This window comes from Aulonocara stuartgranti (assembly GCF_965226115.1).
Source record: "Aulonocara stuartgranti genome assembly, chromosome: 2".
Classification (NCBI taxonomy): domain Eukaryota; kingdom Metazoa; phylum Chordata; class Actinopteri; order Cichliformes; family Cichlidae; genus Aulonocara; species Aulonocara stuartgranti.
This window is the reverse complement of record NC_138940.1, coordinates 23,059,820-23,085,009: the sequence shown is the minus strand read 5'-3', so window position 1 is coordinate 23,085,009 and position 25,190 is coordinate 23,059,820. Positions and strand designations below refer to the sequence as shown.

General features: G+C 41.2%; 1 protein-coding gene across 3 annotated transcripts; it reads left to right on the top strand.

Annotated features, from left to right (window-relative positions):
• Nucleotides 1-118: 118 nt before the first annotated feature.
• mtus1a (microtubule associated tumor suppressor 1a) lies at nt 119-25,190 on the top strand. Of its 3 annotated transcripts, XM_082508856.1 has the most exons (16): nt 223-273; nt 1,773-2,389; nt 4,220-6,214; nt 6,365-6,587; nt 7,618-7,851; nt 9,114-9,206; nt 9,561-9,680; nt 14,404-14,621; nt 18,686-18,752; nt 20,845-21,059; nt 21,182-21,287; nt 21,426-21,499; nt 21,598-21,693; nt 22,281-22,397; nt 22,485-22,582; nt 24,151-25,190. In XM_082508856.1, exons 3-16 carry the CDS (start codon nt 4,337-4,339, stop codon nt 24,377-24,379), a joined length of 3,768 nt encoding a protein of 1,255 aa, XP_082364982.1. In that variant the 5' UTR covers nt 223-273; nt 1,773-2,389; nt 4,220-4,336; the 3' UTR covers nt 24,380-25,190. The 3 variants fall into 3 exon arrangements, with proteins under 3 accessions (XP_082364981.1, XP_082364982.1, XP_082364983.1); XM_082508855.1 differs by lacking the exon at nt 1,773-2,389 and having other exon boundaries at nt 119-273; XM_082508857.1 differs by lacking the exons at nt 223-273; nt 1,773-2,389; nt 4,220-6,214; ... (2 more) ...; nt 9,114-9,206; nt 9,561-9,680 and adding an exon at nt 10,709-11,317.

Genomic DNA, 25,190 nt, shown 5'->3' with positions numbered 1-25,190 from the left:
GGAATACGTTTATTTTTATTTTACAACTAATTATGTGAGAAATATGACCAACTCACCGTCGGTGTCTCCCAGAGGTCAAAGTTCATGTAAACAACTCTTCTTCAATCACTCCTCCCTGTTGATAGTTGAACTCTGGCACGGTGAAACACGTGACACCGTGAAGTTTTCCACGACGAAAATACAGTGAAAAGGGGAGAAACGAGCACGTGGAACCGACTGCCCACCGAATCCTCGAGCGCTCGCTCCCGTCGCTGCTGCTCGCCCCTGTGACAGGTAGCTAGCAAGTTTTGACATTTCTGTGAAAGTACTTTTTATGAACTCACTTGCCTACAGTATGATTTAAAAGGTGGAGAGAATGTAAAAAAGTTTTTGTTTTTCTTCTTTGTAAATATGTAATTAGAAAATTATATCGAAAATTACACCTGTTTTCAATAGAAAATAATGTTAACTCTAAACGCCTCGGCTTGTTTGTCAACCGTTCTTTGTTTGGTCATTTTGGCCAGCCGTTGAAGTTAATCCTTGTATATACTGAACCATTTTGTAACTACAGTCAGAGGAGAACTGCTAACAGACCGTAGACCCCACAGCGACTTCAATGAGCTTTTTCTTTGCTATTTGTAGCAACATCCTATGTTTACTCCTGAAGAAATTGTAGACCTGAGTGACTGCTGGAGGAGGCCTCACACACGAATGGATATCCGTCGGGTTCAGGGGTCGAAGATGTTTTGATCAGAAGTTGCTGTACTAATGACCATCCGTGTGAAAGGGCCAGGGAATTATAGTGCTTCTCTAAACGCCACCTAGCAGGATTCATTCTATTTTTGATAACCCCTGAATAAGTTAATTTATGATAAACTTTCAGTTGGCACAATGTAGGACTTAGTGTTGTTAAAATTTCAGCCACATGTAGCTTTCTGTGAGTATGGACATGTCTCTGTGTAGTTGGTGTTTGCTCATTGCTTTGAAGAGAGCAGACTGCACAGGCTCATTGGTTTAACTTTGTTCCCCTGGGCTGTCTGACCAGCCTTTTTCCCTGAACAGAGCTTGCTGTTTTAGTGTTGGACAGTCCAGTGACTGGGCTTTTGATGGCTGGTCCTGCTACTCATAACCACTCTCTGTGTGATACTGATATGATCCAGTCAACCAGGAAAAGGCCATTTGGGGCATTGTATGCCGTGCCCGAGGGGCTTCGTGAACAGAAAAGCATTGTTCTGTTGCTCTCACTCCAACTTTTAAATGTATAATTTAATTTGCAGGCAGTAACTTGCACTACATTGCTCTGAAGGAGAACAGAGACACTTAAATGGATCCCTTAATCAAACACATTGCGATGTTTGTGTTTTAAAGCTGCTTTTAACTTTTTGCATTGTTGTGTAAGACCAGTGTTTTTCGTTGTTTTTAAAAAGCTCCAATCATGTTTATGTCAAGAGCAACAGGATTTAAAAGTTGTAGGACTCTTAAAACCAAGAGCGGGGTTAATAACTGTGCTCCATACCATGATTTACATCTCAAGTCAAGATTGGACTGCCGTGTCTCGGGTCACAGGCCTTGTATAGATTAAGCAGAAATAGCTTGGGTCTTGGTGGTCTCAGTCTCTGGTGTCACATCACTGTTGTCATTTCAGGATCAGGTGTCAAGTTGGCTGTGTCATCAAAGAATGATGTTGTCAGACTGAAAACTGTGTTTTGCCATCATTGTGTGAGTTTGAATGCAAATTCCAATACTGATGTACGGTTAAAAACGTTCATAGTGCAACTTTCTCCTCTTGCTAGGCCTCACATCATTCTGCTCTACTTTTCATTTATCCGTTGCTAAAAAAGCCGCCTGATCCATTCCCTCATAAAAGAGGGACTTTGGCTGCTTAGCAACAGTGAATGCCAAGTCTGCCTGGCAGCCCATGGCCACTCCCCTCGGCATGGATAAGGTAACGTGTTGCTCTCTGCCTCACTTGATCCTTTTGTGAACTTGGGGAATGAACCTCTGCAGTGAGCACTGCCTCTAGCTGGACCTTTGCATGCTTGCACAGGCGGAGCAGTGTGAAGCTAAGTTACTGAGTTTGTCTGAGACAGGAGCTGGTTAGATGGATTGATGATCCACTTCTGCAGCAGGCCTACAGGACAATCACGTTACCTCAGGGAGTGAAAGAAGTGAAGCTAACAACTGCATGGGGGGGGGGGGCACTCTCACTCAGACTGTGATGTTACTGATGCACGGCTGATTCTGAACACGAGGACAGAGGAGCAGTGGGATGGCGATAGACTCTCAGCCAATTGCCTGCTTAGCTGGCTGGATTTTGGACTTTGCAAGGAAAGTAGTAATTGGATTGTCTGTGAAAGGCTAAAACGAGGCGAATGGAGCTACAAAAAGTGCAATACAGTAAGCTTAAAAGGTGACTAAAGATATTTTCTTTCTTACTGTAAATCTCTGGATGCAGAGGATGCAAATGGAGGTATTGAAAGTTAGTTTATACTGTAGCCGAGTACCTCTCCTTAAATCTTTGTACACAGTTGTGCTTCCTTCTTTGACTGTTCCTTATTTCTGTTCACTGTCTCAGTGTCTTGTAACTTGAATCTCTTGGTTTTATTTACCCATAAACATCGTCAGGTTGTCAGCACATTACATAATACGCCATGCCCAGGCTTATTTGTAACAACCAAAACAACTGCTCTTTGTCATTGGCCTTGAAGGTGCACTTCCACAGTTCAATGTGCACGTCAGCTTGTCAGGGCTATATATTATACTTCATTGTAGAGATTGCAATGTACAGTAAGGTGTGTTCTCTCTGCCTGTTAAACAAACACATTCATCGAGTTTTTGACCACTGATCGTGCTGATAAGATTCACTGAAACTGTTGGAATTTTTTCAGCTCTGATATTAAAGGCGAGGCAGGATATGGATATAACGCCATGTTTCTTCAAAGAAATAGGCTGTGATTTGACTTCTTGAGGGTTCAATCCTATGTGTCATCATAGGATTTCCCATTTCAAAGAGTGCTTTATTTGAATAAATGTAACTTCATTGAACCTTTTTTAAGGTGATTGAGATATTTTTATTTAAAAAAAGAGAAATCTGTATAATCTGCAGGTGTCTGTGCAACTGCCAACTTGTGTCATACTTCAAGAAGAGCCAGGTCTTTGCACAGGGAAAGAAAAGGGTCATTTTTCTGGATTGTTTTCATAATGCTGCAAAATATCTTGGCACTAAAATACGCAAATAGGCCAAAGGCTTATAGGCCGTTTCCCAACAATGGGTGGCGAGCACTTAAGTTAACAATGTTTTCCCATTAAAAGGATGAAAATGATGGAAACAAAATGTAAAAAAAAGTCAGTAAGGATGTTTTTTAAAAGTAGCTAGTAGACTGTATGACTTTATCTTTGTGTACATCCAAGTGTTAATTGTTCTTAAAAGCAATAGCAATGCTAAAAGCTCTTTGTGTGTGCATTTTCAAGTTGTTGGTGACCCAATGTCTGCTTTTCCTGTCATCTGTACCCCAGTGGATTTTGTAGTCGTGGCTGGCGAGCTCTGCAATCCAGCCTGCTTGGATAAACACAACAGTGCATAGCAAAGCTGCCGAGACAGTTCATTCATGTTTTTACTCTCACACGAGCCACGGCAGAGTAAAAACATCCCTCCTAAAAGTTGGTCCATCCTTGCATTGAAGCCATTTTTGAAATCATGATTCTACAGAGACATCAACACTGACTGTGATATTTTCATGCAGTTCTCAGTTTAAATATAAAATGCATCATGCTGAAAAGATTACAAATTGTTTGGGTTGGTTGTTCACACAGGCTCACCAGTTTTGCTGAGCTGTAGAGTCAGTTTCCTGCTCTTAGCTGACATTAATGGCATCGTGTGTTGTTTTCTATTTCAAGGTTCAATAAGTTGTGTATTCAGAGTTGCTCTTCTGCTTATCTTGGTTGTAATGAGTTATTTGGGTTACTGTTGCCACAGTTGGCATCAACAATCATGTCCCGTTAAAAGTCACTTGCATTGCCTTTCATTCCCACTCTGATGCTGAGGTTGAAATTCAGAATATTTGTCAAATTTCTTGGTTTATTAGATATTTGCTTTATGGAGGAGTTAAACAGGTGTACATAATGAAGTGGCTGGTCAGTGTATGTTGGTGCTTTTATGCTGTTCTTTGAACATACAAATGTATTGACAGGCTATGGTGCTGATTTCACCAAAATGGTTTCTTTTTCTCCTCTTTTACAGAAATCCTTCCCTGGTATCAGATTTTAATGGGCTAAAGTGCTGCCAGCTGAACCCATAACTGAAGCTGTTCAGCACTTGGGATACACAAGAAATAAAATCCCATCAGAATTCTTAAACATGGCCAGTGACCAACCTGAAAGCATGGTGCCTCCACCTCACAGTGACATAAAGCTGATCCTTTCATCTGAGACTCACCCATCCACGCCTGTGTCACCTGACTCCAGCAGTAGTATTTCGTACATGAATGTCAGAGGAGCCAGCAGCTCTGCTGACATTAATGTACTCGAACATCGCCTTAGTCAGTGCTCCCCTGTGGATAACCTTTACAATACCACCTTAACACATGGGGATGTCTTCTGTGGTGTGACTTCAAACTTGAATCAAACCTTCATTGCCACACCTGTGAATGATGGCATTAATTTCTGGAAACAAAACTTGAGCCTCATGAGCAATGAAGACGTGGAGGATTTTATTAGGCACAGAGGGGATGAAAGTAACAATACTGTAATGTCTCAGAGTTCATGTGGGGCATCCTGGAGGGGATCCAATGAGAATGACTGCTGCTCTCTGAGCTCTGGGGAAATGGTAATGAGGAGCAATAGTTTCTGTCTGGAGGACCAGTCACTCTTATTAGTCTCTTCCCTGGAGGAATCATCCATCTCTCCAGCTGCACGTCGACCAGAATCACCTGCTGTATCGAACCTGCTGTCGACCACTATTCTGGGCGTCTGCAATAAACCCGCAGAGAGAGTCTCAGAGGAGAACACAGGCCATCCTTGTCTTGGTGTGACTTTCATTCAGGCAGACAACAAGGAGCTCCTCGATGAGGAAAATGAAATGGCAACATCGAATTGTTTTGTAGCTTTGCCAAATGAGAATGAACGGGGGCTTTTCACAACGTTCATCTGTGAAACCTCTCCAGACTGTGGAAAAGAGGCAAACTGTACCAGTGCTGAAGCAGAACCTTTGCCCCCATTTTCAGCGGCATTTACACCAGAACAAGGCAAGACCTTTGTGTCCACTCTGTCAAATACGCAGGAAATTGATGAGGGTGTTTGCACTTCCACTCCGGTGCAAAACATTGAGAACAAGATAAACGGCCTCCCCTCGTCTCCATGCATTAGAAATGTGAGCAGCCCAGGATGTCACCCTGTTAAACAGCAGCAAATATCTGTCACTAATAAACAATGTTTAGACCCAGGACTGCCACCTACAGCAAGAAAAGCTAAGAAAATAGAAATTAAAAGGTTTCCCAAACCTGACTTCAGTCATGTAAAATCCAAAGTCGTAACAAGAGATCCACAGCAAACCTCAGTGCCAGAAGTTAATTTGGGGAATAAACGTACTGAATCCCTGAGAAGAACCCCAAATGGTATGTTTCCTGCCAAGAGAAGAAGTAGCACTACATCTGATTCTGCCACCAGTAAAATATTTAATGATGGACAGTTAGAAGTGGATGCTGGAGCTGCTAATTTGGGATTAACAGTGACACAGTCATGTGAGCATAGTGCTGTGGATGGCCAGGGCAAGAGCAGAGAAACCCCAGCAGGCCAGTGCAGTAAACCCAGCTTTCAAACAGAGGGGCCCTCTTCCAGCCAAGTATCCGAAACCTCAGCACAGCACGCTTGCAGCCAGAGCAGCTTCTCATCCCTAGAAAAATCCCCGGGTAAAAGTGGCCCCAAACCAACTCCAAAGAAGGGTGTGTCAAACAAAGCTGTGGCCAGATCAGGCTCATCTTTGGGTCAGGACAAGTCTTCTGTCTTCAAGACATGGCCTCGCTGCTCATCTGAGAGTTCATCATCAGCGTCCAGGACACCTCAGGAGAAGCAAACAACTCTAAAGTTCTCAGCTAGTTTTAACATTACTAAAGCCAAGACCCACCAGAGACAAACCAAAGCAAAGAACCTGAGCTGCTCTTCCCAGAATAAACAGGCTATACACTCCGAGGACCCTACTCAAAACTCCTCCAGAGAGGTCAAGAAAATAAGCCTCGTGGTGAGTAGATGGAGCATTGATTTTGAAGGTGAATATGTATGAGTGTCAGAGGTGGGGGGGGCTACAGGGGGCTTTTTCTTGTGTGTTGTAGTCCATCTGGGCCAAATGCACAAGACCTGCAGACTAAGTGAAGAATTGTTCTCTTTTCAGGCAGAGTCAGCAAGAGCTCATTTGGATGATGGTAAGACTAGATGTGTACCTTGGCAACCATCCCCTAGACTTGCTAGGAGAACACCACTTTCACAACCTCCACCTGCCAGTCCCAGACCAACCACTTTGTCAGCCAGGCAGAGACTGGGATCCCTGGGGATGAATGAAATCAGGACCCCTAAAGCTGTAGGGAAACCTCAATCCAAGCAGACGAGCATTACAGGTATGGGTCATGTTTGCTTGATTAAACCTGTTATGTTGAACTTGTTCTGTGGCAACAGTTCAGAAATGTTAAAAGTTATTCTTTATTGTCTTGAGGAAGCCAAAGTTCACCTATAAATGCATTAAAATACTAGACAGGAGGCCACAGTCAATGCCTTGTAAAAGTAGAACCTAGGGATTTCTTAACTGGATTTTTCGATGTTATGTAAACAGAATTGTGTAACAGGCCTTTTTAACCTTTTGGCTCAAAGCACCACAGTTTCTTTTCTTTCTTTTTTTTTTTTTCCAGGAAGTTGGGCATGTAGTCCAACTGATAAAGCAGGACTATAAATATTTATAATATTCACCCAATACTTCAAGAAGTAACGACTGCAAATTCATTACTTTTCAATGTGCTTTCATACTAGAATTAGGTTGTCATGACATTTCCTTTCCACTAGAGGGTGACATTGAGCAAAGTCTGTCACAAATTATTCAGGTGTTTGTCAAAAATGGACAGCTTGCTCAGCGCTATTGTTAGATGAATCCTGAGGAAAGGAGAGAGACTGTTCATCTGATGGGAAGCGGTCTGCAAACTGGAAAGTAGGGGAAGGAAAGGGAGTTTTTGAGGTTAGCAATGGTTTGAAAGGAGGACAATATTTAAACCAGTTGGACCTTTAGTACAGTAAAATGTCATGACCAATGACATTGTCATTTTTCAGCTGTACACACAGCTTTAAATTTAAATTGAGCTACAGCATTTTTGTTTATGGATTGTTGTTAGGATTGTTTGATTTTTAAATATTTAGAGTTGGTAAGATTGCAAAGTTCCCAAACTTATGTTTCAGTGACTGTTAAAACTGAAAGTAGTCACACTTTCGCATTCTAGTTTTGTGCAATTGAATGTGGTTTTAGCTTTAACTTTTAAAAATATCCTTATTTTTATCTGGATCTGACACATCAAAAATACCTAGAACATGACTCTTTATATGTATTAGTGAGCTTATCCTTAATAAAGAGGTTCATGCTGCTGACCTCATTTCCTTCCCCAGGCTGTCAGAGAGCACAGGCAATAGGAGAGCCATCCCTGGGATCTGCCTCAGCAGCCAACATTGAGCCCCAGGTCAATGGACTACAACCTCCTCAGACTCCCACTCAGCCCTCTGTTATAGGTCCTCGGTCCACCCCTGTTAGTAAACTACCACACAGGACTTTGGGGCCTTTTAGGAGCCTTACTCAAACCAGTGTTCAGCATGCGCTATCCCAAAGCTCTGGGAATACACAAGGTGAGATTATTAAGAATTTTCTGTCGCTTTTAGAAATAGGATATTCTTTCTAGAAATAGTGCCAGTATGCTGTTATATAAAGGTATAAAAACAGTTATGAACTGGTTTCTGGGATTAGCCATGATGTTTATTGGAGGGTTTTTAAGGACACATGTGGCTAGGATGATGACCTACTTTGCCCTGGCTAGGATTGGAATCTCCCCTTGGGCAGTCTTTCTCTGATTGCAATCCTCCACCTCTGCTATGATTATAGGTGCTTGACATCTTAAACATAGATTTTTCTGATTTCTTCTGAAAGGATGTAGAAACATGTTAAACATAAAGCTGAATGAATGAACGGAACCCCAGGAAACTGGGAAAATGATCTTCATTGTAAGGGTTATCTGCTTTGGAGTTCTGAACAGCCAATCAGAATGTACTGATGTGTCATGAATAGATGGAGCAATGTTTTGATGTGAGCTTCCCAAATCCTCAACAGCATAGAGCTCTCTGATTGGCTGAGAGAATATATTTGTCTAAGTCGGGGACCCCCTTGTTGGTTGTCATGGCAACGGCTCCTATTCCACTCTAGTTCACACGCAGTGTTGCCTGGAGGAGAAAGAGCAGACATACACTACAACTGATGCCGTCTGAGGTGGATTCAAAGGAGCGTTTCTTCTGTTTTTTGATTGAAAACCAATGGCTGGCTACACTGGGCTTCGAAGCTGCACCTGGACGGAATTTCCAGCTCATGTTTTCAACAGTTCTTCTTTACTTACACAAGGCAGTGCAGCATCCAGCTGTGACCTCACTCTCTTGACCTGCCTGCTCATTGGATCCTATCGCTTTTGCATCATCCCTTTGTTAGCTGCATTTAATGGAAAAGAGAGAAATCTGTGGAGAAGTAAGTTGGGCTGGCAGCTGACTCATTAGTGGGGTTGCCATGGTGACTTATTTACTGTTTGGGATCTTATCAATTTGGATGACATAACCGTTTGTTTGGCGTGCTAAAAATTGTAGATTCAGTTCTTTTTGCTATTGTTTTGGTCATTTTGTCATCAACATTCCTTATAATACACTCTTCCAATACTTAATTTACATTGTTACATTCTACATTGCACATGCTAGAACTAAAATATTCTTTGTCTCTAAATGGCTTCAAATGACTTTCTGACAAACTACCAGTGATGCCAAAGGTTGTTATACTAATTCCCAGTGAATTTCCAGAACATCATGACATACATTGCAGTATTTAACCAGTATGTCTCTAATGCCTCCAACAGTTTCTGGAGGAGTTGCACACAAAACAACCCCATTCAAATCTGTGGTACTGAAAGCAAGGCTCATCTCGACCTCTGGGAAAAACACTGGACCAAGTAGGATCACACTACCACACGCCACACATATCGCAGTCTTTCATTGTAACATGTGATTATATTTAAGCCTTCTTTGAATAACAATTGATCACTTTTTGAACAGGACATTCTTTTTTTTTTTTAAATCTATCTTTCAATGACCTTCATAAATGTGACCTAATCTGTTAAAGTTTGTATAGTATGGTAACGATGCTTGATAAGCACTGTTTAGTCTTGATTAAATTAAACTGTCTCCTCCTCAAACTAGTTTTGTGTTTCACAGTTGTCATTCACTCAGCAGGCAGTGTGTCACCTTCATTATGGGTCAGATTAACTCCAGCCTCTTTTCTCTCCTGGATCTTTTGCTTGTAACAGCTTTGTCTACGGTAAACAAGCCTGCTGCTTCCACTGGAAAAGGAGCATCAAATTCTATAATTGGTCCTCTGTTAAAGACAGCTTCTGCAAAACTTGCTCGATCAACGCTGGTTGGATCTGGTAAGACTCGTTTTATTCTCTCTGTATTTTACAGAATTTTTAACGTCCTTGTTTGTATTTTCTAAGTCTAAACTAAACATCAGCATGGTGTAGGTTTTGTTCCATTTGATAGTGTGGCGGACCAAAACTAACACAGTGCATTATATACTATTAAAGTATAACAGCAACAGATGAAGTTTTCCTTTTCTACATTTATAGACCTATTAAACTATCAAGCCATCCAATTGCTTCTGTTTGAGTCGTAGGGGGAGCACGCCTCCCTCTCTCCCAGCCACCTCGTCCAGCTTATTTGGAGAAACACCAAAGTGTTCCCAGGGCAGCAGAGAAAAATCTGTCCAGGGTACCCTGGTTCTACTCCGGGGCCATTTCCCAGTAGTATATGCCCCGAACATGATGCCCCAGAGGCGTCCTTGTCAGATAGCTGAGCCACCTCAGCTGGCTCCTTACAATATGAAACAGTAGCAGCTCCACTCCGAGCCCCTCTCTAATAATTGACCTCCTCACCCCTAGGACAGCAGTCCTCACTCATGCCTTATCGACTGATCTAGCTGCTATTTAAAGAAATCTATATGTAAGTATAAATACAACGTAGACCAGGCAAACAAATTGTGCAGACAAGCTAGTGTGCTGTCTACTAATGACTAACAATTTCATATTTCCACTGCTGCGAGGAACGTGTGGCATATTAGTCAACCCAGCTTTTAACTTGAGAGTTGCTCGCTGTGATTCATACGCAGTGCTTGAAATTTCAGGGCTTCTCATCTCTTGCTGTCTTTTATGGTGTCAGTGGATTGTGTCTTTGAGCAGAAGCTAAACTGGAACACACATTAAATTAAACCTGATTTGTCATCATACTGACCTTGCCATGAGCTTCCTGTTATCTATTACTATCCCACTGCCAGGGACACAGGGAAATAGAGTAATGCCTTGGCAACTTCAAATTCCCATTGGCTGATGTTCTCATGCTTGCTCCTCCCACCCGTTTTAATGCTCCCTAGCCCCACCCCCTCTACTCTCTCCTCTGGCATCCTGGCAGTGCTACAGCACCGCCATCATCCAGCTTGGAAATGCTGCTTTACTTTGGGAGATTTGTGCTTTTTTGTGAAAAGCTGACGGCTGACTTTACAGAGGATTAAGAGATTTTTGCTTCCCCCCCCATTCTGCCTTTATCACGTCTTTCAGACTGTGCCACGACCAATGGCCAGGCTTTGACCCTGTACTGTTCACAGCTGGGAATTAATTTTGAGTTGGGACTTCTGCCATGCCGAACTGGGTGCCCTCACTTTTTTCAAGGCCATATCAGTGGAGTAGCTGTTACTACTGCTTTTTATTGATTTATTTAGTAATTTTCCATCAGACCTCATCAGTGCTGCTGTTACCTGAGGCATGATGCACTGAGAGGCATCACAGCTCGTGGTCCTTAGCTAGCACCAACCATCTGAATCGTGAAACTGGTTTTTGATTTTTAAATCAAACTGTTAGCTGAAGACTTTGGTTCTTTTGCATTGTTTTTGAGATGTTATGGTCGCCGAAGCTCTCCTTGTCCAACATCCACGTGCGTCTGACAGCCAAAGGTTTACTCCGAAATATTCAGCTGCTCTCAGGATGCAGGAAGAACACTGTGGTTTTCCAAGCAGGTCTGTCAGTTGTTTTGGTGTTAAATATTGTTGTCAGTGTTATTATGACATTTTGAGCAGTTTCTGTGCTGTTGTATTTAAGCCAATCAGTTTGCCTTTCAAGTAGATCTGTGGTGTCAGTTTATGAAATCCATTTTTAGCTATATACTAATTGGCAATACAGATAGCTCCAAAGCATGTGACCCTGGGCTGAAGTATGCTAGGAATGGAAAAATTGAAGAATGATTTAACCAAAAACTGTAATAGTCTTTGACATTCAGTGTTTGTTTATATTATCTTCAAGCATTGATTATGTATCCAAATGTCCCACTTCCCTTTCATGCTTCCTGGGATTTCTGAGACTCTTCTTTCAGTCAAATGTGCCGGGGTTATTTTGGTTCTTTATGTCTAAGTGACTCCATGGCAGTCTTGTTGTAATTGTAGAACTGCATGTTTGCTTAAAGCTTTTGTACGTGTTTTGTTTTGTTTTGTTTGTTTTTTTTCTCAAATGTGGTAAATTTGTTTTATGAAGCAATTTCGGAAGCACTTTGTATCCTTCTAGTAATTAAATAGTATCATTTCTTTTTTTAAGTTCTAATCTGCTACTGTATCACTGATTCACAAGTATTAAAACTCGTGCATTTTTCTTATTTTCATTCATTATCATACTATTAGAGTTGTGCCCCTTACTGTATCAGCCAAGAACTGTAACAAGCCCCTGATTGTGAGGGGTCTCATCATCCATCATGCTTTGTGCTATGATGTGATATCTCCTCACACCAGCAGAGCACAATGCTGTGGAGTCATTAAATCTCTCTGTTTAAGTATAGAAGTTAGAGTGGTACAGTTATCCTTCTTTGAGTCTGAAGTGAACTGAGAAGCTTGTCATTATTTTGTATTTAGACACTTGGATGAGAATAGCTGTAAGTCCTGTGTTGCTATGGAGCAGTAGACAAAGAAGGCGATTATGTGCTTATGTAAAGGAAATTAAATGTCATGTGGGTGCAGATTTGTGTGTTTATGTAAAGCAAAAGTGACACGATGCTTTTAAAGCATTATAGAAAGGTTTAATAGTGACTCCCTGACAATACGTTTGTTAATATTTGAATATTTCATTAATGTTTTGAGTTTGTATTAGTGTTACACTGGGTCGTCATCACAGGAGAAAAGTGAATGCTTCACTGAAACATAGTTTTACAGCCTGAAATGTGTAAATGTATGAAGCATATGATACAGTAGATAATCTTTTTTCTTTCTCTTCTATACAAGCACGTTTATATAACATGTTGGTGAAGTTGAGATGTTCTCTATTTGTTCTAGTTTCCAGCCAGCAGAGGGCGTTGTAATTCAAACAAACCTCTGCTAGGTTTGTTCAAAACATGCAACACACTTTTAGAGTTCCAATTCAATTTAGTACAACATTAAAAAGATATCAGAACTATGAACAAAATCCATATTGAAATACTTGGCCAAAAAGTGTTTCATGTTTTAGCTTTGTTTACAAAAAAGAGAGTGTAGACACTGAAGTCTGACGGAATGTTTGTAAGACGTTAAAACTGAAAACAAAAGCTTGGAAATTTAAAAACGTGTTGGGGTTTTTTAACTACATATCTCTATTATTTCAGAAAAAATGTTTGAATGGTCTTGAATCATCTGAGTCCCAAACATCAGTCTTTTATAAACATAACTTAGTCAGGATCACAAGTCTTGTGGTTCCAGCTACACGATGGTGACAATTGCTAACCAAACATCTAAATATTTAGAATCTTTCCGTGAATGATGCAGTATGTCCTTTTTTTGGCTATTTGATAGCCTCAGTGAAGAAAGGACAGGAAAGCGGGGGGCAGAGAGAGAGAGGCAAAGACATGCAGCAAAATGCCGCAGGTCGGACTCAAACCCGAGCCGACTGCTCTCAGCCGTATGGCATGTGGTCGCCCGCTCAACGCACTGAGCTAAATCAGCGCCCATGCTGCAGTATGTCTTAACAGTTGTAACACATGTAGTTGTTGCAGAACAAGACAGGCGTTTTGTTTGTCTTAAAGGCTGTGCCCAACGCTCGTGCTGAACAGTTTACTCTGGCAGCCGTAAAGTAAGCTGCACATCCGGATACAGAGCTTTGAAAACTCAAGTCTGTCTTTATGACGCCAACATTTTATGGCTGCAGAATGATGAATCTGTTTTTATATAACTCTAGTTTCTCAAAGCAAGATTGCATCGATTTCATCCCTCCAAAATTTGATTAATGAATGAGTTGCTATCAGAATGTTTAATTTGACTCAACAATGACACTCTTACATACAAGTTCAAGATCAATGTGACTTAATTCAAAAATGTATATCCAAAAGGTCAACTTTACTGACTTTCATGACTATTGTTCAATGTCTAAACATCAACCTGAGGGAGAGGGAGGCTTACCCCTGAAAGGTGATAATTAGTCCCAGAGTAATGAGTCCCACAGGCAGCTGCATGTAGTAGCAGTATATTCCAGTCATTAAAGCTAGGATTCCTGATATGTCCCAGGCTATTTTCACTACTATGTTATGAAACTGTCTCTTAAGAGCTAGCATGATATATAAACATGTCCATTAGTATCATTGTAATTGATGTTGGAACTTTTCTTTCTTTTCTTTTTTTTCCTCCCCCAAAACAGCATGTGTAGTGAAATTTTCAGTCAGGTGTTCCTCTGTTGTAGTAGAGTAAACGATGTGAACTGATGGTAGCTGTTGCATATCAGTGATGTATGTATAAGGCTGATGTAAATCAACGCTGGCCTTGCTAAAATAAGCTGTCCTTGGAGACCAGTGCCTGCAGAGCACTAGACTAAAATCTAATTGTATTCAGTGAATCTATTTTTTCTTTTTTCCATTTTTCCCTTCGGGGCCATCAGAGGAGCAGCGCTGGGATTCATCAGACTGCCTGATTGGACAGATGCATGCATAAGTGCTTTGACTCGGGCCTTGTTGCAAATGTGCGCCTGACATGAGTGTCGTGATTTATACTGTATTGTCAGACCACCTGCAGTGATTATGGAGGGGAGTTTGTTGATGATCGGGGTTGTCACGACACTAAAGTCCTTATTTTATTTTATTGTATTTTTTTTCCCACAGTGGACAAGAACAAATCCAAAGCTGGCTCCCACCAACAACTCCCGCAACAGCAAGCATCACAACAGAAGCAGAGCAACAGGCCTCAGGATGCAGTGCCAGCGAGTCTTACAGAAGCTGACAGAATAAACCAGAACGTCCAGCAGCTCAAAGGACTGCTGAGAGCCAGTAACTGTAGATTTGAAGCACTCTCCATAGTCTTGCAGCAAACATTGACTGGGGTAAGAATTGATTTATTTCATAAAAACACTTTCATTTGTAGTTTAAAGTATATTTTATGACACACATTTTGTTAGTTTTGAGACATGGCAATCATTAACCAAGTTCAGTGAGTTCAGCTCACAGTAGTTTCTTATGATCATCTGTTTAGAGTAGAAACTAATGTTGTTGAGCAGTGAGTTTGACGTTCCAGTAAAACACATAAAAAATATTGCTCTTTATATTAAGCTAATAATTTTTCTACACATACATGAGTCCATTGTGCTTGAATCATAACTACAAGTGTTGTAACATCACATCGTGCATTCTGACAGAGGGGAAACTTAATGGCATTACTGTTTTGCGCATCTATCCTAATAGTCGTACTCCACCCAACCATCAAACTGCCTTATTTAGTTGTCAGAGCAAAACTATGTAGATAATGTGAGTGAAATTGTTTCTTTGTTTGAATCCATGTGTTCTTAAAGAGAAGAAGTACTATCTGCAGGACACAGTGTTTCAGCTCTCTGGGTTGATTCAGTAATGCCCTTGTTTGATTACATCATATGTTATGCATCAGTGGCAAAATGTCTGGTCTGGTAGGATTGTTCTCTCCTGGTCACTTTGTGTTTTGCAGTGGTCAGACGCTGATATGTTCGTGTCTGTAAATCTTCATTTAGCACCACGGTGCTGTAAGCTCAGTTTGTTGTGGTGTAGTTAGGGCGCTCTGCAGCTAACAGTATTTTCAGAAAACGAAGCCACTGCTTCTCTCAGCTGTAATGCATGCAGTCACCTTTGAAGTTTTTTCTCCTTTGGCCTTAATGTCAGCAACTGCTTTTACTTCTGCCTTACTCCAGATTTTGACACCAGACAAATTTATCATTACTGTAGTTACGACAGAGTTCATATTTGGCCAAGAGAAACCTCAGAGGACTCGAGTCTAGGGAACATTTTTGTCTCCATTTAACATGATTCATCATTCTAACCAATCAAAAAAACAGCAATAACTTCTTTAAAAGCTTGTGTGGTTTACTGCACATTATTTCCCCCTGAATTAATTTTTCATTACTTTGGATAATGTCTGAAGTTTATCTGCTAGTTTGTGGAAACATCTTCTAGTTCTTACTGATCTGCAGTATGAATTCTTCCCCACAGAAATAAAAGCCAGAAGGTGGAGCATGTTCCTGAAGTATGGAGTCATGCCTTTCCTTATTCGGGGTGGAGTCAGTTTGGTGCAGGTGTCCAACTCTCACCATTTCTTTCTCCCTACTTACCCGATGCTCCCACAAAATGGCTAAAACTCTTTCGGTTCACTTAGTTTGAAAGGCCAGTGTCCAGTAGCACAGATAAGTTATAAAGATTAAATTTAAGTGATCATTATTTATTTATTTATTTATTTATTTATTTATTTATTTATTATTAGTTTGTATCTGAGAAGCTGATTCATTGGACAGCCTCAGTCTAACCAGAATTTTAACCCTGACAATGGATGTGGTCCACCTGGTGATGAGCACTAGAAATTGGCTTCAAAATGATTTATATATATTTATTTTAGTAGCTTGTGAATATTTTTAAATCAAAACTTATGTTTTCATGTAAACAAAAAAAATAACAGATTTTTTTTTCCATGTGGTCTCGGTGCAGTCATGAGGAAGACATTTGGAGCAGAATACGTTTAAGTCGCTGCTCGTGTCATGTGATGTAATGTGACAGCTGGTATGAGGCACAGTGTGTGATGTTGTGTCACTGATCTTTGCCTCATTCCCCTCTGTTTGGACGGCTGGGTTGTGAAACTGAATGCATCAACAAATATTAAAAACACGCTCGTTCCTCTAGAATACAAAAGTCTCCTCCCACTGAGTCAGTTTTAACTATTGCATGTCCTGCTTCTTTTTGCTACCCCTATAGGATGATACTATTTAATGCTAATGCTTGCTGTATATCAGACGCAGGGACTTGCCTTTTTATATGTAATCTGAAGTCACTGAGGTTGTGCGATACAGATCTAGTGATTTTTGGATGTCGGGTGTATTAATGTTCAGATACGCTTTGAAATCTGGTGGTCACTGATCATACCAAGAATAGCTAGCTGGCCCTGGCCCTGACACTGTGAGAATGCCCCAGCTGTTGACTTGATATGGTTATGAACAGCAGCCAAATGCTAAGCAAGGACTGTTTCTTATCATCTGTTTGGATGGGGTGTTTGCCATGCCTTCTCTTAACACTTTCCCCACCAGACTGTTGTTTTGACAGGGTGAAAAAGAAATGCTATAAGACTGGTTTCCTCTTAGCACAGAAATGGAAGCACATTACAAAAAATCAAAAATACGACCTTTATTTATTTAGCTATTTATATGTTTGCTTGTTAAGTCTCAATATTTCCAGGAGACGGGAACGTGATCTACATCAGTCATGGTCTCAGTTGAGCTTCATGTCATCCTACACCTGACATGGATCATAGTTGTATACACAAGGGACATTTCTCCTCTCTGGATTGGGCTATAAGAGTTGTGCAGTGCAGAGGCTTGTGCTGAGTAATGATATCAAATTAAATTGGCGAAAGCATCCACTGCCTAACAAAACAATCTGTATTTTGGATAATGAAGGAGATTTTTTGCTTACACTGTAGGGCTGCATGGTAGCAAGTTGGGGGTTTTGTTGTTGTTCAATTTCTGGGTGAAAATCATGTAAATAAAGAAGAATAAAAGGGCACTGCTGCATTGTAGTTGATGTGAACCAAAGAGGAAAACAAGTTTAACTGTAGACATTTTCTATACTGCCAGCTAGTGAACAAATAATATTTGAATGCTGGTGAGCAACACGATTTACAGTCAGTGAACATAAATCGTGTTGCTCACACAGAAGCTGGAAATTTCCTCTGTCACAGCATTGTATCATCACCTTATAGGAAGACAGTGCCTGTGCAGCCTGTAGCTCTACAGCAGGATGTAATATAATTGTGCAGAGGGGTGATTTAATCTGTTTGGATGAGTAGTGGGGGATGGTGGTAATGAAGCCTCTCCATGTATCCCACGGGTAGGTCACTGCACAGCACAAGTCCTGCTCCAGCAGCCTGATGTCAGACAGCTCTGAAGAATTTATCTGTTTGCTCCACTCCGGCTGCCTTTACTGCTGTCTTAAAGTGACCTCACCTCACTGAGGAGGCTGTTCTCATGCACACTGTAGCCTGCCCCTTCTGTTATTTTAGATGGAATACGGTAATGCACTCTGCAGTCACTCACCACAGCCAGGGGAAGCGGCTTTTTCAGTCCTGCCTCAGATATAGTCAGAGCAGTCTGGGAGGAGGTGGCGTGCCCACCTGGACCACTGTCTGTCCTGGAGTACGCAGGGGGGGGACTCCAGCACCCAAGCCTCTGGCTGAGGCTGGACAATGGGCTGTTCTGGCAGCAAAGCATGCCTTAGTGCTCCCTGCGCTGCAGAGAGGGTAACTAGCTTCTACATTGTTCCACTCTGCAGTGAGGAATAGATGCAGGACAGGGTGAACACGTATTTGCTAATGTAAACTGATCAGTGAGGTGATGTTTGGCTTGTCTTACTTGCCTGATTTTTCTCATATCCATAATTAAATAATGCCAGGTATTCGGTGTGTTGTGCACAGTGTCAGGTTGTTGATGTGAATCGGGACAGTAAGTGAAACGTAATAGACGGGAGATAAACAGTTTTTGGATCATCTATGCGTCAGTTTGAAGTCTTGCAGGAGCACTGCAGCTACAGCACAGCCTTTCCACTGCAAAACTGACTCAGAAAGAGAGAAGTAAGGGAGTTTCTTCTCTCTTTTCTTTTTTCAGTTCCTCTCAGTATCACTTGTTCTGGCTTTTTCTTGTTAGCTGCGTTTGCTGGTGGTGGTTGTTGTTGTGGCTGCTGCTGCTCTTGGTGGTTTTTGTGTGTATTTCAAATGCAGTATTTTAGTAGGAAAACTGCAGTAATTGGATGATTGCATTACTTGCATTTCCCCTTTTGTAATCTTGACTGTCACAATTTAGTCTTGTTACTGTGCTGGAATAAAGCTGCAGAAATAAATGCACGAGTATGTGTGTGTGACTGTTTACCTTTTTCTTGCTTGCAGCGTGATGAAGCCACGCAGCAGTGCAGGGAGCTGTCCCAGGAGCTGGTCAATCTTAGAGAAGAGCTGGGTAAGTTGGGTCACCTTGGCTTCATGTTAAGTGTTTGCAGTGTTTAGCTGTGTAAAGAAACTCTGCTGGTGCAGGGTTTGCATTTAGTTACTTTGTCTGGATTTTTATTTTTAATCCCTTAGGTTTGGATTTTTGTTCAGGTTGGTAGAAATTAAGGAAATCTTTAAGGGTGATTTGACTTTATCTTTAATGCTATGCCCTGTTTGCGGTCACGGGTTAAATTTTATATGTGTTTCATGACTAAAGATGATCATTTCCAGATGCAGATAAGGCTTTGACCACACAGACTGTCCATTCAGCACTTTCTTTACTTAACTGTTTTGTCCACTGAAAATCAGTTGCCAAGGCAAGTAGTTGGTTACGTTTAGTTTTTTTGTTAGTGATTTCCATTTCCCACAGCGTGGCAGTCTGACCTCTGAACCCACACAGGAGGGGCTGGTGGAATGCCGCACCACATGAGGCCTTGTGAATTCTTGGAGAGAGTGATCCATGTTTTATGTCCAGCTTAAGTGCTGTCAAACAGGCCCGAGCACACTCAAACATGGCTCACACACCAGCCTTTATCTCTTTTACCTCAGGCAGCAGTAGTACTGTGGCCCCTCCCTCACAGCCGCGGGACTTCCACATGACTGCTCTTATATGCCGAGCGCTGTTGTATTTGCACTGAAACACATTCTTCATCTTTGGGAAGCTACATTCACCTCAGGCAGACTTTTTGTAAACTTGTTTGGATGTGTGAAGTCGTTGGAATTATTCTAGGGATATTGTCTCTCTTTTAGTTAATTTCCTTGTATGTGTACTTTACAGATTCTCTACTTATCCAAGGAGCAATTTGTTGATGGTATTTTTGCATTGCTTCCAAACCCCATCTCACCCAGACTCTGAGCCACAAGGTGTTTTATGTGGAGGGGTTTGGACATTAAGGTCACATGACTGCAAAATGCTTTGCTCCTCTTTGTTGAACTATACGTGCCAAAGCCTGATAGATTGTCCCTTCGTTTGCTTGTCATCTGTTCCTGGATCTGCTGCCATTATTCCACTCTGAATAAGGCGGCTCCTCATTCTCAGGCAATGAAATGTAATTCCTTGACTTTCCTTTTTCTATTTATTTTTTTCATTTGGTTTGGGAGATTACCTTTTGTTTGGAAATGATCTACAAACATCCACTGTGCAGTGACACCCTGAGAACATCAAATTGTACCTGCCACACATGTGTCACTACAGAGCAACATCTGGATTCAGCATTTGACAGCCACTGCTGCAGGTGCACATAGTTGCAAGTCCTGAATGTTTGAGGGGTTTTTTTGTCATTCTTATTAGTGTTAGTTGTACAATAAACAATACATTATTGTATTATTTGGTTCAGTCTGTTACTCTTGTTTTGGATCAACTGTAACCCACATAATTTCCTTAGGAACTATTAAAGTATTCTGATTTTAGAGGAGCACAGCCTGTTTGACATGGAAGAAGTTTTTGTTCTTCATAACTGTCTTAACACTATCGCAGTCTCTCTGTAGTGCACTGACTGACCTGCCAGCTGACAGATATTTGCACTGTTTGTGCACAGACACTTGAGCTGCAGACAGTTTATGGAGTTTGCTTCTCTCACCCACTTCAGCCCAGATATAAACACTTGTCAGTGGAAACAGTTTGGAACTTGTCAGGCTGATTTGGAGATGGAAAACAAAAGCCATCAATGGCAAATAAAGGATAAAATGGCCAATGATCATCTTGGAAATGGTTTAAGAAATCTGCCTTGAGATGTTGTGAAAGAATTTGGACTCATTTCTATTTCTTCTTGTGTCTGGAATTGACATGCAGTGTAGCTGGCATCAGCACTCAAGTGTGCAGGCACCTCCCCTTGAAAGTCAGTTTTTCCATTCCTTTTTGGAGAGCATTTGGTGACACATGTTCGCATCAACGAGGACTTTGCTAAAAAGGCTTTTATTAGAGGGCACATCAGATTTCTTACAGTTACTAATGAAAATTTTCCTCTGACTTTGCAGCTGTACAGACTGATATTTAATAAACAGAGTAGCTGAATACAATGCAAGCTGTCAGCTTTCACCAAGATAAAACTTTATCCTTCCAGTTTCCTCTGTTCATTCATCTGAGCATCTGGAGAAGGAGAATGAAGAGTTGCGTGTTGCTCTGGAGGATGCACTGCACAAACTGCAGGAACAGCACCGTAATGACCTGGTTGAGCTGGAGCAGAGGCTGCAGGCCTACTACCAGGCTGAGAGGGACAAAGTTCACTGTGCCTACCAGAAAGAGGCAGACAAGTCCAAAACTGTCATGCAGCAGCAGGTTTGTCTCTACAGCACCTTCTGATTCTTATTTTGGGAAATTTTAAGATGATTTACAGCCTAGTCTAGTCAATTTTATTTAATCCTGTGGGGAAAATTAACTGACTTATGTTCTGTTTAAAGATTGAAGAGCTTAAAGTAAATCATGATACCATGAAGTTGGACCTTGAGAAAAGCCATGAAGAACAGCTGCAGTGTGTTAAACAGCAGTATGAGATGTCACTGGAAGGTGAGAGAACAATCCAAATATATTCATCACCTGCATAATGCAGGCATTAAATATTGGAACATTTGTCTTTGTTTTTATTCCATGCATTTTCATTGTGTTCATTTCATTTTGTGATACTGGAATCTGCAAACCTTTCAGAGCTCAGGAAAGTCCACAACCAGGAGCTGGAGGCTTTGGACAAAACCTTAAAAGATGCTGAAGCCTCTCTCTCTGTGAGCTTCCTCTTCTGCTCTTTTAAGTCATCTTACAACAGGACTGTAGCTTACTTTGTAATGGTTTGCTCAGACTTTGTTGTGCTGTACATCCACAGAGTCAAATTGAGGAGCTGACCTTGGAGAATAGTGCTCTAAATGAGAGGCTAACTGCTGAGGAGAGGAAGAGGAAAGAGCTGGCTGAAAACAGTCAGGTACTCTGTGCTTATTATAGCTTAGATCTGATACAGAAGCATCTTGTGACTCTAATGTCGTTTCCCCCTGAGCATGAAAGATTTAAGATAAAATGGGAACAGATGCAAAAATGTCTTCATATTTTCTTAGAGGATTTCATTCTCAAGTCTGCAATGATTTGTGTTTGTTCAGTAATTAACCCTCATTAACTCTTCTCTACTGTATGAATAGGTATGAATTGAAATGAGTTAATTTCTGCTACATATGCACTAGATTCCCCCGCCCAGAGTTAATTTTCCTGCAGTGCTGTTGTACAGTAAGGCCGCCACTCCTCATTAATGTAAAGTGGCTCTAACTGTACTCTGTATTGTCCCCCAGCATAGTTATTTAGGCTAACTACCTCACATTACCTGTCACTCCATATTTGTTATTAATACACTTATTCAGAAAAAAATGGCACAAGCAGCAGTTTAATAAAACGACACATGATCAGTAATGGAGTGCTTCATTAACCACCGCCCCACCCATATATGGTCTGTTATTATTTATTTATTTATCTTCATAAAGGATCCTAAGCAATTTCCCTCTACTTTTTTTTCACTCACAGAAGGACCCTCACACTCTGTATCTGGAGCAGGAGCTACAAAGTCTCAAAGTGGTGCTGGATATCAAAAACACACAGGTCCACCAACAGGAGAAGAAGCTCATGGAGATAGACAAACTGGTCAGACGATAAAGAAACTTAAAGTTCAGCACTGCTGCTGAGACTTTCCCTTTTAAACTCGCTCTTTTCATTCATTTTTTTTTCCAGACAGAGAAAAATGTAAAGTTAGACGAGAGCCTTAAAAAAGTCCAGCAAGAGAACGAAGACCTCAAAGCCCGCATGGAAAAACACGCTGCTCTTTCAAGGTAAGAGTCCACCATATGGGTTCATAGTGATTAATTCCACAGAGTGAAGCACCTGAACAGCTGCCTCAGCTCAGACTCATTTTAAATTACTGCATTCATTAAGTGTAATGAACACCAAGCTTTTTTCTGTGTGCCAATATAATTCCTAACCTCTAATGCACCTCCACTTTATTCCAAAAACTATCGATCACGCCACCATCCTGGTGCCGCAGCTACTCACAAAGATTCCAAATATGTATCGAAAAGTGACTCATATTCCCTTTTCCATCTGAGGAGGTCAGTGCGGTTGTAGAACTGTTTTTTTTTTGGAATTGCTTTTACGACCCTAATTCCAAATAAAATTTGGGATGCTTTGTCTTATCTTTGTTGCCGCACAAAGGAAAATGCCAAAAAGGAATATTGTATGGCTGAGGCCGTCGGTGAGCACAGCATTAAAAACAGGCCTGATTCTGTGATGCTCACAAGCATGTCTAGAAATGACTGTCTGTGAACGCAACTCACAGGGCCTCCACAGCATCCCAACGTTTTGTCAAATAGGGCTGCAAAACTGACCTTTATGCCTTCAGGTGGAAGTTACTGAGATTCAAACTCATCCAAATATAGAAAACACACACACTTCAGGTGTGTGTGTGTGTGTGTGTGTGTGTGTGTGTGTGTGTGTGTGTGTGTGTGTGTGTGTGTGTGTTAAATTAAAGTGTGCACTTCGGTCATTAACACTGGAAGAGGCCTGCTAAATTAATAAAGTAATTCTCAGAAGAAGGCAGCAGTGATAATTTCATGGTTTCATCCAGGAGATGAAGCTGCATCACGCTTGCTCGTGTACATATTTCAGGATGTCAGTTTGAGCTCTTGTTTTCAGAGCTGGGGGCACATCCGAGTAAGCAGAGACTTTATTTTATAGAGTCGACTGACCCAGACAGCATCTATCTGTGCATCTACTATTTTCCTATCGTTGCATATTTGAGTTGTGAATGCACTTTGCTGCCAAGTACAGTGATCTGATTGGTCACATCTGTTGATTTGGATCCAGAAAATCTGAAAACTCAAGCTTGGTTTGGAAAAAATAATAATAGGTGTCCAAAATAATATTATTGAAACATAAAATATTTATACAGATTTTGTGCTTCTGGTGTGTAAAGGCCTTTAGTCTGTGTCCAAATTTGACATAAAGTCAGTTGTGATATAAAGTGCAGCGCAGATGTCCGAGGATGTCTTAGAAACATTAATATATTAACCTAAAACTGTAAAATTGGAAGGAATCAAGTGTAAGAATGTGTATATTAATGAAACTTGTCAGAGAAACACAAAGACACGAGACACTGCTGAAGAATTTTAGATCCTCCTCCTCTCAGCATACGGAGGTCAAGGGAATCTGTCCGGAATGCTGACCCCATTTCCAGAGAACTGATTGGCCGGTAGGTGATGTTTTCATACGTGGTACCTGCATATCTGGAGCAGGTTAGCCTTGCAGCATAAGTGACTGTCACAGTACACCCCAGTTTAAAAAAACTGTATACGATGAAAAGCTTTGTTCAGGCCTCCGCTTGTCTTGTGTTGATGCACCGCAGGCAGCTGTCGACAGAGCAGGCCATGCTGCAGGAGTCTCTTCATAAGGAGTCCAAGGTGAACAAGCGTCTGTCCATGGAGAACGAGGAGCTGCTGTGGAAGCTCCATAATGGAGACTTGAGTAGCCCACGCAAGGTGTCTCCCACCTCCACCTCTCCCTCCCACTCCTTCAACTTCCAATCACCTCGCAGCTCTGGCTGCTTCTCCAGCCCTCCCCTGTCACCCAGATAACAACGGGCTCCTGCTTCCAGGAAGCAGAACACTGCATTTGAGTTATCCGTCTGGACTTAAGAGCCATCTTTGTTTCCTTTGCATTTAGCGAAACATCAGCCTGACCTTGGCTCATTCAGAATGAGCCGAACTCTGACACTGCAGAAATACAGGAAAAACAACACTGCACAGAAGCACTTAATAAGGAAGGCCACGATGTTTGCCTTTAGAATTTGATTCTTTGGATGGAGGAAAGAGGAAATCTCAGGACTTCTATGTAATGAAACACTTTGTTATTTGTAGAGGCTTATCTTTGCTGAAGCTCGGCATACACACACAGTACATGCAGTAAAATACATGCATGTGTACATTTGCGGGAAAAAGAGGAAAAAAAACATTAAACTTCTTATGCCGATTTTCTTTTCTTTTCTTTTTTTTTAAATTAGTATTTTCTTTCTATAAAACTAATAAGTATGTTCAGAATTTCCTTGGTTATGTTATTTTTTAAGGCTTTTTTTTTTTTTTTTTTTTTTTTTTTTTTTTTTGTAATAGTTGGGTTCTGGATCATTTGTGGCCTTGTACGGTTTTGTTTCAATGTTTATTTGACCGAGGGACCAGTCAAAGTCTCTTTGCATGTGTAGCCCGTACCGAAGCCTCCTAACACAGCTTTAAAGTCAGCGTCTGTGCAAAGAGCTGACCAGAAGCAGCTTTGCTCGTCTGTGTCAGAGACTGTATCTTGGAAATGTCTGAGTATTTTTGTTTTGAATTTATATAATAGATGTGCTGATCCTGTTTGAAATAATCTATTAATAAAGTCTTGTATTAAACTGAA

Excerpts from the sequence above, each read along its gene's own strand:
- mtus1a (XM_082508855.1), top strand. The coding sequence starts at position 4,337 with ATGGCCAGTGACCAACCTGAAAGCATGGTGCCTCCACCTCACAGTGAC. Across the intron at positions 9,681-14,403 it reads ATCAACGCTGGTTGGATCTG|TGGACAAGAACAAATCCAAA; the intron begins GTAAGACTCGTT and ends TTTTTCCCACAG. Across the intron at positions 14,622-18,685 it reads TGCAGCAAACATTGACTGGG|CGTGATGAAGCCACGCAGCA; the intron begins GTAAGAATTGAT and ends TCTTGCTTGCAG.